Source organism: Stegodyphus dumicola, chromosome 4 (genome assembly GCF_044657685.1).
Source record: "Stegodyphus dumicola isolate Sdum_Otavi_A_Nest chromosome 4, ASM4465768v1".
In the NCBI taxonomy this organism is placed as follows: Eukaryota; Metazoa; Arthropoda; class Arachnida; order Araneae; family Eresidae; genus Stegodyphus; species Stegodyphus dumicola.
Genome location: NC_140771.1, coordinates 191,148,252 through 191,164,846, shown reverse-complemented (window position 1 = coordinate 191,164,846; position 16,595 = coordinate 191,148,252). Strand labels below are relative to the sequence as shown.

General features: G+C 31.6%; 1 protein-coding gene across 1 annotated transcript in view; it reads left to right on the top strand.

Moving 5' to 3' along the window:
* Window positions 1–16,595, top strand: part of LOC118182238 (adhesion molecule nephrin-like) — a 324,602-nt gene that overhangs the window by 296,726 nt on the left and 11,281 nt on the right. The window contains exon 13 of the mRNA XM_035351562.1: window positions 4,250–4,432. Within this exon, the coding sequence (XP_035207453.1) occupies window positions 4,250–4,432 (183 nt within the window). The remainder of the gene's footprint in view (window positions 1–4,249; window positions 4,433–16,595) is intronic.

Sequence of the window (16,595 nt, the reverse complement as noted above, 5' to 3'; positions counted from 1 at the left end):
AATCCTAATGTCTCTATAGTGACGCCCGAACTAAAAGGGTGTTGGATGAGGATTCTCCACACCCAGGATTTGGCGATTGGGTCCCCTAAAAACCCCAGTCGCCTTTTTGAAAAGGTGAGTAGATAAGGTATTTCTCCCACTTTCCTATCTGCCTTTGTGATGTAGTGGTTCTGCACGCTGGTCTGCTATTCTAGAGGTCCGTGGTTCTATTCCCGGCAAAGGCGTTTGCTCATTTTTCATCTTGCCTGCTTCCAAAAATCCTAGTCTCTACAACTGTTGTGGCCATATTAAATTATTACCCAAACCTCGTGAGTTTTCCAAATTTCTATTAATTTCAGAGCGGTTAAAATCGATAAATATTTGGATTTCGGAACGGTTTTAAATACCGGCAAAAGGGCTGACTACGTGCGCGTTTTCATGGTTTTCGAAAATGTACTACGTGAATACTGAAAAACGTTTCTTAGAAAGTTCTCTACGATGTGCATACTTAAAATTGAGCTAAACTGACTTCACATCTATATTTATATATTTCTGCTTATGAGGAAATGTTCGTGAAATTTTCCTGTAATATATTTCAATAGGCGTTATGTTCATCCTCATTTTGGCACTCCAAAATGTCTTTAAATGCGAGCAGAATTGGCTAAATGTTACTAATTTTGACGGTTTTCGGTTACGTGCAGTAACATTTATAAGACTGTATGATAGTACAGGCTCTATTCAAGCTATTTAAGAATTTGAATAAATATATGCACATAACTAAATAAAACTCTGAATATCTGCACATAACTGTATACTGAATAAAAAAGGCAATTAAATTTCGGCTTATTTATTACTCCGAATTAAAAAAAAATTAAGTCAAAATCTGAAAAATAAATTCTAAATTGCAGGGAAACAAGTTACAAAATAAATATTAATTAATAAGCGATAAATCAAAAACTATGGAGGGTAACATTAATTAAACCAATATGGGTGGGAGGGGAGAAAAATTAAAATGTAGAAATATTTTAAGATATTCAGTATCAAATATATAGCAGTAATATTTCCTAAAGCCTTAGAATGGCCATTTCTATTAGTATTCATTCTTCATTCTCTATCCCAGAGAAAAGTGAATTTGTCCCGTTTTATTTCCTATAAAGCAGACAGCATTGTCGTAACGAGGATTAGTTAGTTTCTGTCTTCTTTTTACTTCCTTGTACGAAGTAAAAAGGAAGTATTGTAATCGCGAAAAGGTTCAGGCAGCATATTTCAACGAAAATATCCCATTTTGACCTCTTTCAAATGCAATTTAACGATGTATTTCCGTGATATCTGTATGTAAGGACAGAATAAAACACTCTTTTCCTCCAAAAAAATTATGAAACTGCTTTAAAATTAATTCTGAAGAGAATTTTTCGTGGCGTCTGTACGAATGTACGTGCGTATAAACGTACATATCTCGCATAACTCAAAAACGAGTAGCTTCAGAACATTGAAATTTTGTATATAGGACTGCTATAACATGTAGATGTGCACCTCGTATTTTGGTTGCAATCGGCCGCACCTAACGTATATAAATATATTTATATATATATCCACTATGTTACCCGCCTCAGTGATCTCAGTTTTTTTACTCTTATATGTTTGTAAATTGTACATTTTTTGCTTTAAAAATGATTGAATTATGTTGTTCTTATCTTCCGGTTAAGGTTTTTATGCCTTTAGTAAATCTGTATGTAATATTTTTAGAATTATGAACAATTTTAAAATTGTTTAAGTGCCGCTAAGCCTAATAATGTTTTTGATGGCGGTCATTGCTCTTGTTTACTTTTGAAACAGCAGGATAGCGGATTTGTTGCCAATCTAGAAAAACTTAGCTTCGCAACAACAAAGATAACGCCTTCATTTATCATTTAAATCATGCTTAATACTTTCAGGAATTTTTTCGAGGAAATCAGCGTTTAAGATTTACTTCGTTATTTTTAATACAGATATTTTGAGTTTTTATGTATTTTTGCCGTGTCGCGAAGTGAAAACTGAATTAATTGAATGAGAAATACTCAATCGTCTGTGAAAAACTGTTTCTTTTTTGTTTTGTTTGCTTAATTTTCTATGCATCGTTCTAGCTTTATTATAGTATTTAAATAGAACATGTGGCAACGATTAGATAATTCTTTAAATGATATAAATTTTGTGCATTATGAATTATAATATGAACGAAATATAATACTGTTAAGTAAACCTAGCGCCAGAACGTCGCTATGGAAAACAAAGTGAATTTTAAAGAATGCAGTTATTCTATTGTGGTTTATGCGCTGTCGGCGAAGTAGGTTTAATTCAATCTAATAAGTTTAAATGAAATGCGTATAATTTAATATTCCGTACAAGGAAGTCATGTGGTGTACACATCAGATTTTTTAAACTTCTTTTCAAACTTATTATTTCTTCGCTCCGATGAGATAAGAAAGTTACCGAATAAAAATGAATATTGGGACAGAAATAAAATTCAGAGAGTGAGTTAATTGAAGAAATACAAATAATAAATATTTAGAAATATTTATCACTTATAAAATATAATAACTGATCATTATTGTTTACTATCTAGGAAAAGATTAGTTCTCTGCATACATATGAACTAATAATTCTTGTTATTCTTAATAGTTTACAGTCCAGCAGTTAATACCGATGTATGAATTTTAGAGTATTTTATTCGTTAATGTTGCAGATAGTATGAATTTCGCAAATTACAGCATGATTACATCATGTAACATGACATTAAACTCTCTCTCTCTATATATATATATATATGTGCAAGTGTGTATATGTTTCTAGTGATTTAAAATCTCAAAATTTAGATATTTTCAGCCATCGCCGATGCTGTAGGTGATGACTGCGTGTAGAAGCCTAAACACGCTGCTGCAATTAGGCTGGTATAAAATATTTCTTGGACAAAACATTTCTTTAGAAGCACATTCTTATTATTAAATTACACAAGTAATGTGCGTGACCGTTCTTAGCGACATGTTTATGTATTGCTGAAAAAGAGAATTGTATCCCAGAAGAAAGTTGAGCTCAAGTGAAAAGTTATGGTTTCGAATTTTTTATTGGATATTAATGAAAGGTTTCGGCTCCGAATGAGCTCTAATTCACCGAAACGTTTATGTAACTGCCTGCATCAGTGCGTCATAGTATAGTCATTTGATATGAATTAATTTGGAAATGATACAGATTAAGAGATTTATTATAAACAGTTACTGCTTTTAGGACAGAAAGGAGACATATCCAACTTGAAATGGAGAATTAAGGGGTTATTATCAAATTATAGTTGGAATTTTGGTGTATATATTTTTCATCTTACGCGTATATATGCAAACACAGTATTTATTATGAATTATACTTTGATATTTTGTAGGTTGCATAAAAGAGGAAGCTTTGAAATTTGTAATTTTCATTTGTCGTTTTTAATACGTAAACATTATTAAATAAACAGCAAGTAAATCTGTCCGAATTTTAGAAGAGATTTTTTCCATTGCGCAATGTTTTTAGCTAAAGAGAAATCCTAAATTTTTAATTAGCACCCAGTCATTGAACCATAAACCAAATACATTACGACATTTTGTAGGAGGAATATGGGTAATGAATCTTTAATAATTATATAGTTATTGTTTATAAAGATTTAGTATTGCATTAATTTAGTGTATTGTGTAGTAAGATTTTCAGCGACCTGTAGACCTACACCTTATATATGAAGTATGTAGTTCAGAACGAGACAAGAATTACTATTAGCCCCCCCCCAAAAAAAAAATTTTCGATTAGAATATATGTTGCGACTTCCCCCCCTTTTTTTAAAAAAATATGCAGGAAGACCAAAACATTCTACTGCTATTTTCTATCTCTATAAACGACTTTTCTATAATTTTTCTTGGTATATCATCTATCTTACAAGACGGCTTAATTCATCCGATATCTGAACTTTTATCTCTTCAAAAATAGTTCCATTTTATAATGACAAGTTATTCAGTTTGTCTTGGTATAATCAATTAGCTGTATGGTTATTCTTTTCTTTTAGCACAAACAAAGTCTATGTAAATGCATTAGTTTAACTTATAAAGTAATATTTCGCTTATTCTAGAGAAAATAATTTCAGATTTGTAAAATTGTCAGTCCTTTAATTATTTCTCAAGTCTATATGAACTGCAGTATCTTATCATAATAACAAGCTACAAAATTATTAATAATATAAATGCTTAATAGTTTACGTTGTTCATTACAGAAGGGACATCAAGAGAAAGCTGAAGTTGAAGTAACGTTACCAGATTTAAACAGCGTTCTTGCAATGCCCTCGGATTCTCCTTCGACAACACTGTTAGGGGACATGATTATTGAAGAAAATTTAACTCCCAAGAAAATTGTGATAAAAGTCGAGCAACCCCCAGAATCTGTTCTCAAGTCAAAGGTAAATGTGCATCACCTTCTTTTTAAGAATAATTTAATCACATATTATTCTTTCAAAAAAGTTTTGAAGTAAACAGAAAATTTACTTGCATTATCAGAATCTTGCAGATTTGGAACTAACTTAAGCAGTAAAAATTTTCAGAGGTTATTTACATAATTTTCTGTTGACACTGAAAGCTAGCTGTAATTCCACCAAATCTGCGCCCATCATTTCTGCGAAAGTTTGAGTGTTCGGATCGCTTTTTGTTTAGTTAATTAGTCAAAGGAGGTATGTTACGAATAAACAAAAGCTGAAATAAGTACTAATTAAACTCTTCGCCAATGTTTATTAGTTTTTAAAGAAAATACTATACCGTATTCATTGCAGCAAACTTTTATTAAACTTTAACTTAAATTTGAAAATAATCCCCTGCATTTTGTTCTTTTACAAATTCGTTCCCAAATTTTAAGTCGCTTTAAAAAATCAAATTGGGAGAATATAAAAAAATAGAAATTAACATATCTCCTTCATTACTGACACTGAATTCCCTTCTCAAAGATGTCAAATCAAGGAGAAAATCGTAGATTGCATTGTAACGTCACACTTATCCATTACTGGAATCACACTTATTTGATAACAGTTTTTGTCTGTCATAAGTGATCGACTAGAAAGTATAGCTATACTTGACATTCAATAATACAGGAATGGTAGTCTCCATCCCCCGACAGGTGTCCGATCGAGTAAAACTTTTGAATCTCCGAAAACATACAACAATTAAAATTTCCACTCAGTCCCTTACAAAAAAAAAAAAAAAAAAAAAAAAACACTTTTATACATAACATTTATGAAATTACACAAGTGGAGAATATGTTGAGTGAATCGAGTACAGAATATGTTCTCTATTGGTACGAATACAGGCTTTGCCTGCTTTCTCTATACTTTAGATTAAACTGCCGAATAGTGTATGAAGAGTAAAGATCATACGTATCGTAATTCCTCTTTCAGCTCATTCAAGAACTTAGAAAGTAAAAAAGAAGTTAGTATGGAGAGATCTTACGCTTACCAAAGTAAATACTGGACCATTCCTACCAAACTGGCACGTTAGCGACAGGCCTTCCCTTAGCGACCACATGATTATTACTTATCAATTAAGTACAATTTTGGAACAGGTGAGCAACCAAAGATTTAATACGGTGTACTGAGGCCAGTACATTCTCGAAAATAGTATTCTTTTCATGCTTAGGAGTTGAGTATTACTTTTAATAGCTGCATAGAGAGAATCACACTAACCACCCTTTATGATAAAATGGTGCTTGTAATAAAATGGGCTTGTTACAAACCTATAGACGGAGGACGATTGCAGTGAAAAATAACACGTTGTGGTGTATTTCGTAATTGAGTGTTGAACGCTGCAGAGTGAGAGCCTTAAGGAGAAAAGCTCAAACAACTGAACAACCAAAAACTAAGCAACACTATATGACAATATATAGTAATGCAAAGGCCAAGTATAAAAAGTGCACGAAGCAAGCTAAACCAGCTTCCTGAAGGACTGATTGCTCAGAAACTTTGAATGCTTTTGATCCAGCTCAGAAAACAGCATTTGATAGAGTCATTAGGCAATCACTAATAAAAACCTCTATTTACCCGCAAACTTCGTCTATTAGGGAATTTATGCGAAGAATATTGGATATTATGTTTCACATGGGCACATAAGATGATATCGCGGAGCAGCAATTACAGGCCAGAAGTATCTTTAATGAACTGTTTCTTACTATAAAACACAGAGACGAGCCAGTGTCCACAAAAGAGGAACAGAAAAAGGAAAAGGGGTCCACAAAATGAAACAGGAAGTAGCTTCTGCAATCTATCCGAGCAACAAATTGCTCATACATGGAGAAGAAGGTTGAATTCAGAAAACACCGTTTTTTAAGCGAGACTAATACTATATATTAGAGAATCGCTTAAATAAGCGAGAAATTTATAGCAAATTACATGAGATTATCCAATTAGTATAAAACATTTCTCCTGAACACAGCATTAGCTATCATTAGCTCTATAATCAGCATTATCTTGGTATGGGTAGATAAACTCGCCAATGGGATGGAAAACACACTAGCAAAGTAGGCAACAAATGATGTGTGTGTGTGTAATTATGGCAAAGCCTCGAGGGCTATATGCCTAAGGGAAGGGATGCCTTCGTGGAGGACATTCTAAGGGAAACTGGCTCGTATACACGTTACACATGGGGAAAACCACGAAAACACCCATGCAGCCAGCCAGTTCGCGGGATTCGAAACTCGGACCGAACTACCAGTGTTCAGCGACTTTACCGCTCGGCCGCTGGTGGGCCCAACAAATGATGAGCTGCAAATAATATAGCACGCACGGCTTCCAGATTCATACGTAAAGTATCTTACTATAAGAAACTAATCGAAATGCGATAAGAACTTTAAAACTCAGGTGGCCAGAGGACGTGTGATATGTTTCAAAAAGTATATGTTGCCATGAAATCTCTAAAAACCACTACAACCCAATTTATTACTGGTCATGGAGCGTTTTAAATATAAATAGAGTTTAGTATTCTTTGCAATCATCCAACCTATCCAAACTCGTGATAGACTTATAGCTCAGTCTAAAGTACAACATTATCGATCAGTCTAAAATAGCACTGCAAGTTCAGAAGAGTGTAAAAGACCCTTTACTCCAAACTAAATAAGAACAGGAGACACACTTTGGGTTTACAACTCCAGCCAGCCAGTTAAGACGAGATAATTTAAAGCAACAGCAAATCAAGAGTAAAATTTAATTTCGAAACATGATAATCGCCAAAGCTACCGCAAAGCTGTTATCGCGAAGTTGGCTGAAAACCTAACCGGCGTGGCTATCAACTACTAGAAATTATAATGCAAGGTTTGAAGACTGCAAATCGTATCTTATCGAGCAACTTAGCAAAGGAGCCTTCAAGTGGCAGAACACGTTTTGTCTTACATTCAAAAAAACTTCACCTTAAATACAAGAAAAATACATTTTCATTCTGGCGGGAAAATGATAGGAGAAGTGATAGCAAAGATAAAAAATAAAATAATTAGTTAATTAAAATAAAGGAACTTTATACACTTTCAATGCTTCATTATTGCTTCATGGACCAGGTATAACTTCTAGATCTGCTCACGTCCCACCGGTGGGCTATAAGACTACATTAAAATTAATTATATTATACAGAGGATGTGGAGGCTTACTACATGTTAATCCATTCATTCCTTCCAAGACTGTCATTGCTCTTTGCTGCATCTAAGTCTTGTTTTCATGTGAAGGGATAAATGAAATACAAAGAAACAGTCTACGTTTACACATTTTTAGAGCCATAAGAAGGAGATATTCTTCTTATGGTGGCTACAAAAGAGTCTGCAGCAAAATAAGGCAAAAATATGCTTCGTTATCCTCTAAACATAAGAGTCGTGAAGCAGTCTTCAGATTGATTTATCCACCTTACCACTTCAGCCATTGCCAAGTCTTATTTTCCTCCAACTTCCCGATATTTATAGAATCCTTGGATGTCTACAATACTTCACGGAGAACAACACTTCAGTAAATGGAAATGCTTTTCGAAAAATCTTTCGTTTTAAGTACATCATCAAATAATTATCATTTTCTATACATCCCAGTATTTAGTTTTAAGTATGAGCATACTGTACTGCCTGTTACTTTAAAATAGGAATTTCAAGTATATTTTTCTCCACCCGACTTGCCTCGTAGCCATGAGAACGACAACTGCAGCAGGCGATTTGAATCTCCAAAATTTTGTCCTTCAGTACTTTTCTGTTTAGCATATTTCACTTCATGAAAAGCGTGCGAATGAAGGCTGACTTGAACTACAGTCTGATACGAGGTGGAGAAAATAAGTAATGTGCAGTGTTGACGATGCGCGTCAGAATCGCAAATGTGAAGGATTTGTAAAGGAGTGATTATTTTAAAGTAACAGAGTGTGATTATGCTACGTTATAATTTTACGACTTTTATCATTTACCTCTTCTAAGAATTTTATCCATCTGCAAAACTTTTGCGGAAAAAAATGTTTTTCCTTCAGTAAGGTACAAACTTCTACACATGAAATTCGCAGGTATATTAGAGAATAAGTTTACAGATTTAGATTACATTGAATTGTTCATTACTTTGGGATTTCAGAGTTTAAAGAGATTTTGGTCAAAAATGGAGAGCAAAATATGTTCATCTTGGTGATTAAGGTTTCATATTTGGCAAAATAAACTGTTTGTTAATGACCAGACGGAGTTACTAATTCCTAATAATTATCTCGGAGAATTTTGAGTGAAAGCTTAAGTTGACTCATACACCTTAAAACCCATAAGATGTTCGAATAGGTAACTGTTGCAAGAATTGGAATAACTTATTTATTTTAAAAGCAATTACTACCAACTTTTTGCAGCTGATTACATAATATAGCTGCTTTCTGAAATAGTAATCAGAAAGTTTGTGTTGCCACAAATATTTTTATAATTTAATCCGCTTTGTGACAACATTTTTCGTCATGTTTCCAACTTCCGCGCACAGTTTAAAATATTCTGCTTTGTAATTTAATTCCATATTTAAGATATAGCTTTTATAACATCTAGAAAGTACTGTGAACTTAAAGTTATAAAATTTTCATGTTAAATTTTTATTTTATTTTGAGTTGAGTTTATAAAATGTATTTTATTAAAAAAATGTGTAATGTTTTTGTCCATAAAATTTTTCAATATTAAAATATTCATCAGATTGTTGCTTCAGTTAGAAAATAGTGCCCATATAAAGAATTCCATCAAATTTCAAGTATGTACCATTAGCCATTTTTAAAATATCATGCGCGCAAGGTGGAAACATGGCGAAATATTTTGTCACAAAGAGGGTTAAATTACAAAAATATTTGTGGCAACACAAACTTTCTGGTTACTAGTTTCCAAAGCAGCTATATCATGTAGTCAGCTGTAAAAAGTTGGAAGTAATTGCTTTTAAAATAAATAAAATATCCCAATTCTTGCAACAGTCACATATTCGAAGATCATGAGGAGTTTAAGGTGTATGAGTCCCCTTAAATAATTTTGAATTTAAAAGAATAATGATCATTTCTGAGGCTAGAACGCTTGAGCTACATCAGCCATTTAAAAAAAGACAGTATTAAAATCTTTCCATAAAAATGAACTATTAAGAGTTATTTTCCAGTAAGAAATAAGATTAGTAAGATAAGTAAGGGTAAAATTATTATTTAAGGAAAAAAATCATGCAGACTACTTTTTCAGAACAACCCGTATCAACGGAAAGAGATAAACATGTGAAGTAATAACACAGTTTATTTCTTTAAACCTTGATAGTTTTTATGGTGTATTTGAAATATGCACTTTTTATGCCGAAGTAAATTTATAATAAATGTTTCGTCACATGAAATTTTACTCTTGTCTATATTTTTTGTGTTTGGGGTTAAAAACAGGAACTACCTTCCTGCGGAGAAATGGCCAGAACGCGCAGCAGCTTTTGTCTTTAAGTGATAAAAAAGCTTTTGTTCTGCTGGAAACGTTTACTCTCTCAAGAGGGGGCCTTAAGTCGTTTAGGAAAGTTTCGGAGAACATTTTATCAAAATAAAATTTTCTTGTAAAGCAACTTCTCAAGAAAAGGTTATCTTTAGTGCCATATAAACATTGAAAAGGTAAACGCTGGTCTATATTCCACTTTTGTGCCTGGAAACAAGACAAAATGCGATAAGGAAAGATTTACAAGGATTGCATATAGATTTAGGTCATGATATTTAACACATTTGTTTTTAATCAATATAACATTTAATTACATTATTTTATAAGTGTTTGCCAATTATTTTACTATATTATTCAGAGCTATTTACCATTTTAATACGTATCTCCTATTTGTTTTTAACTTCACTATATCCTCCTAGTTATTTATGTTTAACTTAAATTTTGTACTTATATATACAACTTACCTATAGCTTGAATTTTGTAATTGTACCTAAACTTATTACTTGCATATATGATACAATTTTGTTTCCTCTTTTCTGATTTAAAAGTAGATAATTTTGCAGTCGTCGATGTATATAAAACGATGCACATTAAAAAAAAAATAATTGACAATCAATAATTATTTAAGTAATAAAATAAACAATCCGATTCATAGCACAGATAACATGCTGAACATAATAATCTTTCTGATCTAGAGATAAATAAGGTAAAATGGTATTTATTAAGAAAAATAAGTAGTTCGTTCAAAGGAAAATGCATTCAAGTTAATTTTTTCGGACTGGAAGATTTACGCGATTTTAAGTTTTAAAAGAAAGAGAAGATCGTATTTCAGGAAATTTTGCAAACGCCCAGCTGTAAGGTTCTTCTGGAGAGGCTAGAACAATATGATTAGCATGACTTGTGTTTCCTTCAAAGGGAACAGTATTCAAGATTAATTTTCCGAAAATGAAGAATTACTCTAATTTAAGCATTATAAGAAAAATAGAAGATCGTACTTTTGGAAATTTTGCAAACGAACTGCTGTACGGTTCTTCTGAAGAAACTAGAAAAATGTGATTAACATGAATTGCGTTTAGAGAATATATCCACGTATATGATTGCTAAACAATATTGCACGATATAACTTGATCTGGATATTAGCCAGCTAGAAAAATGTTAAGTATGTCTAGGAGAAATGTGTCACATTCATAAAGTTTCTGCATAGGTAAGTTTTACTTCGGAACCTTTTCTGAATGTGTTCAAACAAAGAAAGTTTTATATAAGGCTAACAGATTAAGAATATGCGGAAGAAACAGGCCACAAATCATATTAAAATAGGTAATATATGAAAAGGGTATCTTTGACTTAATTTATGATTAATCAAATAATAATAATAAAAATTATAAATATGAAATCACGTCTATGCAAGTACGAAGAAAAATAATCATTGGATTTTTGAAAAATATATACGTTTCCCGCATTTCGAAAGTAAACAAACTGTGTGAATAATTTTTGCGTGGATATAATGGATATAATCATATTCACACAGATAAAAATAACATTTCTGTTCAGTAAATAAAATCTTCAAATATGATCTTTATATGATCCTTCTTCGTCAGTATGCTATGAATTATCTTAAAGGTTCAGGTAGATAACATTGTTAAAACTCAAAAATAAATTATTTATTAATTTTATTCAAAATATAAGTCCTATAATTTTGTGTTAAATCTGATTTTCTTACTAATTTGTATGAAAAAGCAAATGAGTATGTCATTACCGTAAGAAAGATTTTCAAAGTTCAGAAAATAAACACACTTACAGTTAGTAAACTTTAACATATTTAAAATTAAATAATTGTTTAAAAGATATTTCAGTATTCATTTTCAACGATGATACGGAGAATCTAATACCATTGTTGCAATAATCTGCTTTAGAACAAAGATCGTCTCCCTGGCATGAAATTTGATGGGTGAATCCGAAAAGAACTTTCATGCCTCAATTAAAGTATTTTTAGTTACGCTCCTCTCTGTAGTAAAAAGCTATATATCAGAATAACCCAAAAGATAAATTGAAAATAATGATTTCCTCCTGCTCTGATAACTACTTTCAACAGCTAATCTGGCAAACATTTTATTTAAGCGTGTTGAATCAGAGCAATGAGGCGTAAAATTTCTGGTTTTGCTTTCGTGATAGGGTAAAATAATCTTTTGTAATCACCCTAATTAAAGGAAACAGATATGATAAAGTCTGGAAAAAGTACAGAAGAAGTTTTGGAGCCGTACACAATGACGAGAAAATAGTAATGAAATGTGTATTTATTGGTTTTATACACTGAAATAGCGATATATAATTGCAATCGAATACGGCATGAAAATTAAATTAAAAAAATGGCAATTGGTTATTTTAAACAAATGATTCTGTTTCCAGATTTAAACCACTTTTATTGTAAATTTTGCTTTTCTAATATAAATTAGGACAGGCTTTCATTTTAAATCGTGCTGTTAAATGTACAGCAAATTTTATGCCTAGGTTTTTTATTTGCTGATACCTTCTGTGTGCCTATAAGAAATATTTACGATCAAATAAAGTAAAAACGGTAGATTATTAGTGAAAATTTAAATTATTTTCACTGGTAATCTACCGTCTAAATCTAATTATAAGCAATGGTTTCAAAATTATAGAACATGATTTGAAGAAATGCACCCAGTTTCTTAATAACGTGCGCCAGTTAAATATAACTAGCTGTGCACTGACACACTGATGGTTGTTTCTTAGCTTATAAGGTATGTCTCCCGCCTTCTTAGCGAGCCTTCGTGGTGTAATGGTCTGCACGCTCAGCGCGTATTGAGAGGTCTGCGGTTCGATTCCCGGCAAAGGCGTTGCTAATTTTTCATCTTTCCTGCTTCCAAAAAAATACCTAATGTCTCTACAAGCTGACTATCTAACTTATCAAATTAATAAGGTTTTAGAATTTTTTTATTATTTTGAAATAGATGAATATTTAAAACCTTAGCTTCAAGAAAAAATATTCACTATATAACAATGATCCAAAATATAACTAGTTTTAATTTTGGTGGAATTTTATACCCCCAAAAAGTTTTAGGATATTAATAACTTCTGCAAATCATTTGCACAAAATGATTTTACTGATATTTTTTATTTCATTGCCGTGTTTATTCAACGATTTCAAAAGCGCAAATGTGATATATATCATTAAAGTAAGAGCTTAAATTCAGGTGGAACACCCTAGAGCCAGACTCCGGTAATTCTCCATTTTGATTTGTAATTTAATTCTTACTAAAGCCCCTTAGAGTAGATGAAGAAGATAAGTACACCAAAGTGTTTTTATTTTAGGAATAAGAATTTTGTAGTTAACATAGTCTCTACTGAACCAATCTGGTCAATGAGGCTAAGCCATAATAAAAGTGCACAATTTTCATTTGAAGTCGGAAAAGAGATATTTAAACTACTTATCTTTGTTTTACCTTCGGTATCATATCTTGTTACTATTAACATATTCACATATCATTTATTTCAGTGTTTCACTGGATAATATGTTAGTATTTTAATTTGTATAGTCACTTTATTTGCTCACAGAATTAACTTAAGTCACTTTTTAAAATATATTTTATGTGATATTTTTATTATTATTTACGTATTTAGCATTAGCCTTTTGGATTTATTGATGTTATTAGTTATCTTTAATATTTAATTTGGTTTTTGTTTCATTTTTATTATTTTATTTATTTTGATCCATTTGCTGCTTCCGATAGCGCTTAGTAGAGCACCGCTATGTTCCATTTTAAAAATTAAGCCCAGAATGAAGAATTAGAATCTTCGAATTTGGAGAAAAGTGTATATAATTAAGTAATTGATTAGATTCGTTTGAAAGTTCGCTTTAGTCAGTGTACATGATATGAAGTGAAAGCCCTTATTAATCCATTCTGCTATTTTAAAGAGTTTTCTTAATTAAATCACTTATCATTTAGAAAATATATGCCTTGTTTTAGCCAGAATTTAACTTGTGCGCCATTAAGAAGAGAACGGAGCACTTGACTTTGCTTCTGTGCTATGTGTATTATAGCGATGATTAGAATTATAATTCCGCGAAATGTATTTTTCAAGGCTGCATATGTACACCGATTAAATAATCCACGGTATATCGTAGAATATCTTTCCATAAAAGTACTTGGGCAGCAAATATTTTTCGAAACATAAACAAAACATTCCAGTAAAAAATATTTTCAAATATTAATGTTTTGTATTTTTAATTGAAAATTCAAATTTATTAAAAATTACAATTCTAAAATGTTATACAGCTTTCATGCTCATAGAAGTATTTATTCATTCCAAAAAGTTAAATATAAACATTCAATCCTGAGCAACTAAATTTAATCAAATATTTAATTTTAAATTTAGATGATGTTTTCTGAAAATCATCCTGCGCAAATTAAAGAGAGAAGTATTTAAAGCTGTATATAATTCAAAATGAAATATCACATTTTATGTGTCTCGTGATAGCAGATTAAGTGATGAGCACTTATTTGCAGGCTATTGTGAAAAGATTTGATCAATAGAATGCGTTTTTCAGAAAGGTAAATTTCTTAAAGAAGATTCTAATACTATAGGTGTTCAAGAAAGTAATAGCAAATTTCATGTATCGGTCATAATATTATTTGCATGAATTTAGAAATGAACAATATTTCTAGTTCAATATATTTCTTCGACAACTTTCAAATTAATAGCCTAAAATTGTAAAACTACTCCTGAATATCACTAACATGCTTCTAGCACTTGAAAACATATAAGTTATTTGTAAGAAAATCCTTTCGGTATACCGCACGTAGCAAAATTATAAATTAAAGAATGATGCACACTGATAAATCACAAAAAGTGTCACTAAATGACATTGCATGAAAAAGAAGCAGCTTTCAAGTTATCCTAATTTACTTTAAGTGATTCCCTGAAGAAGAGCGATAGGTTGTTTCTATAGTGTGAAAAATGGATAAAAATCACGATCTAAAAAATAAAATAGGTTGGAATAATTCTACAAATCATCCAGTTATTTTCATCCAATTTTACCCAATTTGAACGTGATTCAAATATTTTTATTCTTTGATTTTCTCGGGGACTACAAACATTTACAAAATATATGTTTTAAAAGAAAAGTATAAACTGTTAGATTTCGTAATGTTTTCGAAGACAAATATTTCTTAAATTTTATTAGGCCATAACATTGATATTTGTTACCTTCAGTTACACTTTTATTACCTTCAGATCACGAAAGCTTTTAAGAACTCTGTGCAAATAGTCTACAAAGATCGCATGGAAAATACTTATGATTTAATGTTGATTACTTTTAATAAATCAGAAAAGTCAAATGCCTTTTAATGGATTTCAGGTATACGTATACAGCAGCTTTCTCTTATAATAATGTCATACACTTTTTGTAACTCATTATTTGTAACTCATTTTTCTGTAACATTCTCTTTTTCTAACTCACTTTTTTAACCTTCTTTTAGGTATGTTACAATTACCTGCCATTTTGCTGACATTAGTGCTAAAATTCATGATAGATTAAAACTTGTAAATGGCTTTCCCAACGGACGGAAAGTTTACTTATGATGTACATCTAAGGGGATCAATGTTCAATCACTGGAGTACTATGATTAGTTGTTTGTTAGGCTCCAAGTTATTTTTTACAATTTATTAAAAACCGAGTTATAAAAATAAAATAACTGTTTCTAATTTTCTCACTATGCAGATCAATTGGATTCTTTTATGGCAAAGCGCACGAAGCCTATATGCTTAAAAGTAGAAATGCTTTCGTGGAGGGTATTTTAGGGGACACTAAATCGTATTCAAGTTACGTAAAGCGTGAATAGTATGATTGAAGCTCGTAAATTCTTGTGGAAAAAAAAAATAGTCAATCGTTCGCTCGGATTTGAACACGTATCGAACTAACAGTTTTCAAAAATTTTACCACTTAGCCAATGGTGGGTATAACGCAGTTCCGAAGCTGAGAGAAAATTGTAGGCATCCCTAATGAAATATGAGAAAGACAGTTCAGTCTAAAATGTCTAATGAATTTCACATTTATTTAACAATTTTGAGGAATTCGATACAAAGCATCTCTCTTTCAGCAAATAATGTATTTTTCTTATTTTAGAGTGGACAATCGTTCCGAACGGATTCCGTCTAGAGCGTTTGTCCATGGCTTGTGAGGAATTTCTTATCTATGGTGCCATCTTGTCCTACATCCATAAATACAATTTGATCACACTGCCATCTTGCCACGTACCTCGTTCATTATCGGGAACAGCTGCGGATTTGGAAAGCGTACATGCGAAGCGAGCGGAAAGAAGCCTTGACAGAATGAGAAATTCTGGAACCGAATTCGATAAAGGTATAAAAAGTCGTAATCTCCTTTCTGCGTCCTCTCTCATAATTATTATAAGACACGAAATGCCATGTGTTATGTCATTCAAGAGAATGTTATGTCATTAATAAAAAAGAAAAGATCTATGATTATTGCTTGATTAGGGCATTTGTGCTCGATGTCATTAGATTAAGAATGTAACATTATTAACTCATGAATGCTCTATAAGGGAATCTTACAGAGTAATTAGAAAATACAAAGTCAGCCTGACTAAACAAGAAATGATCTGCATAAATAACTATTC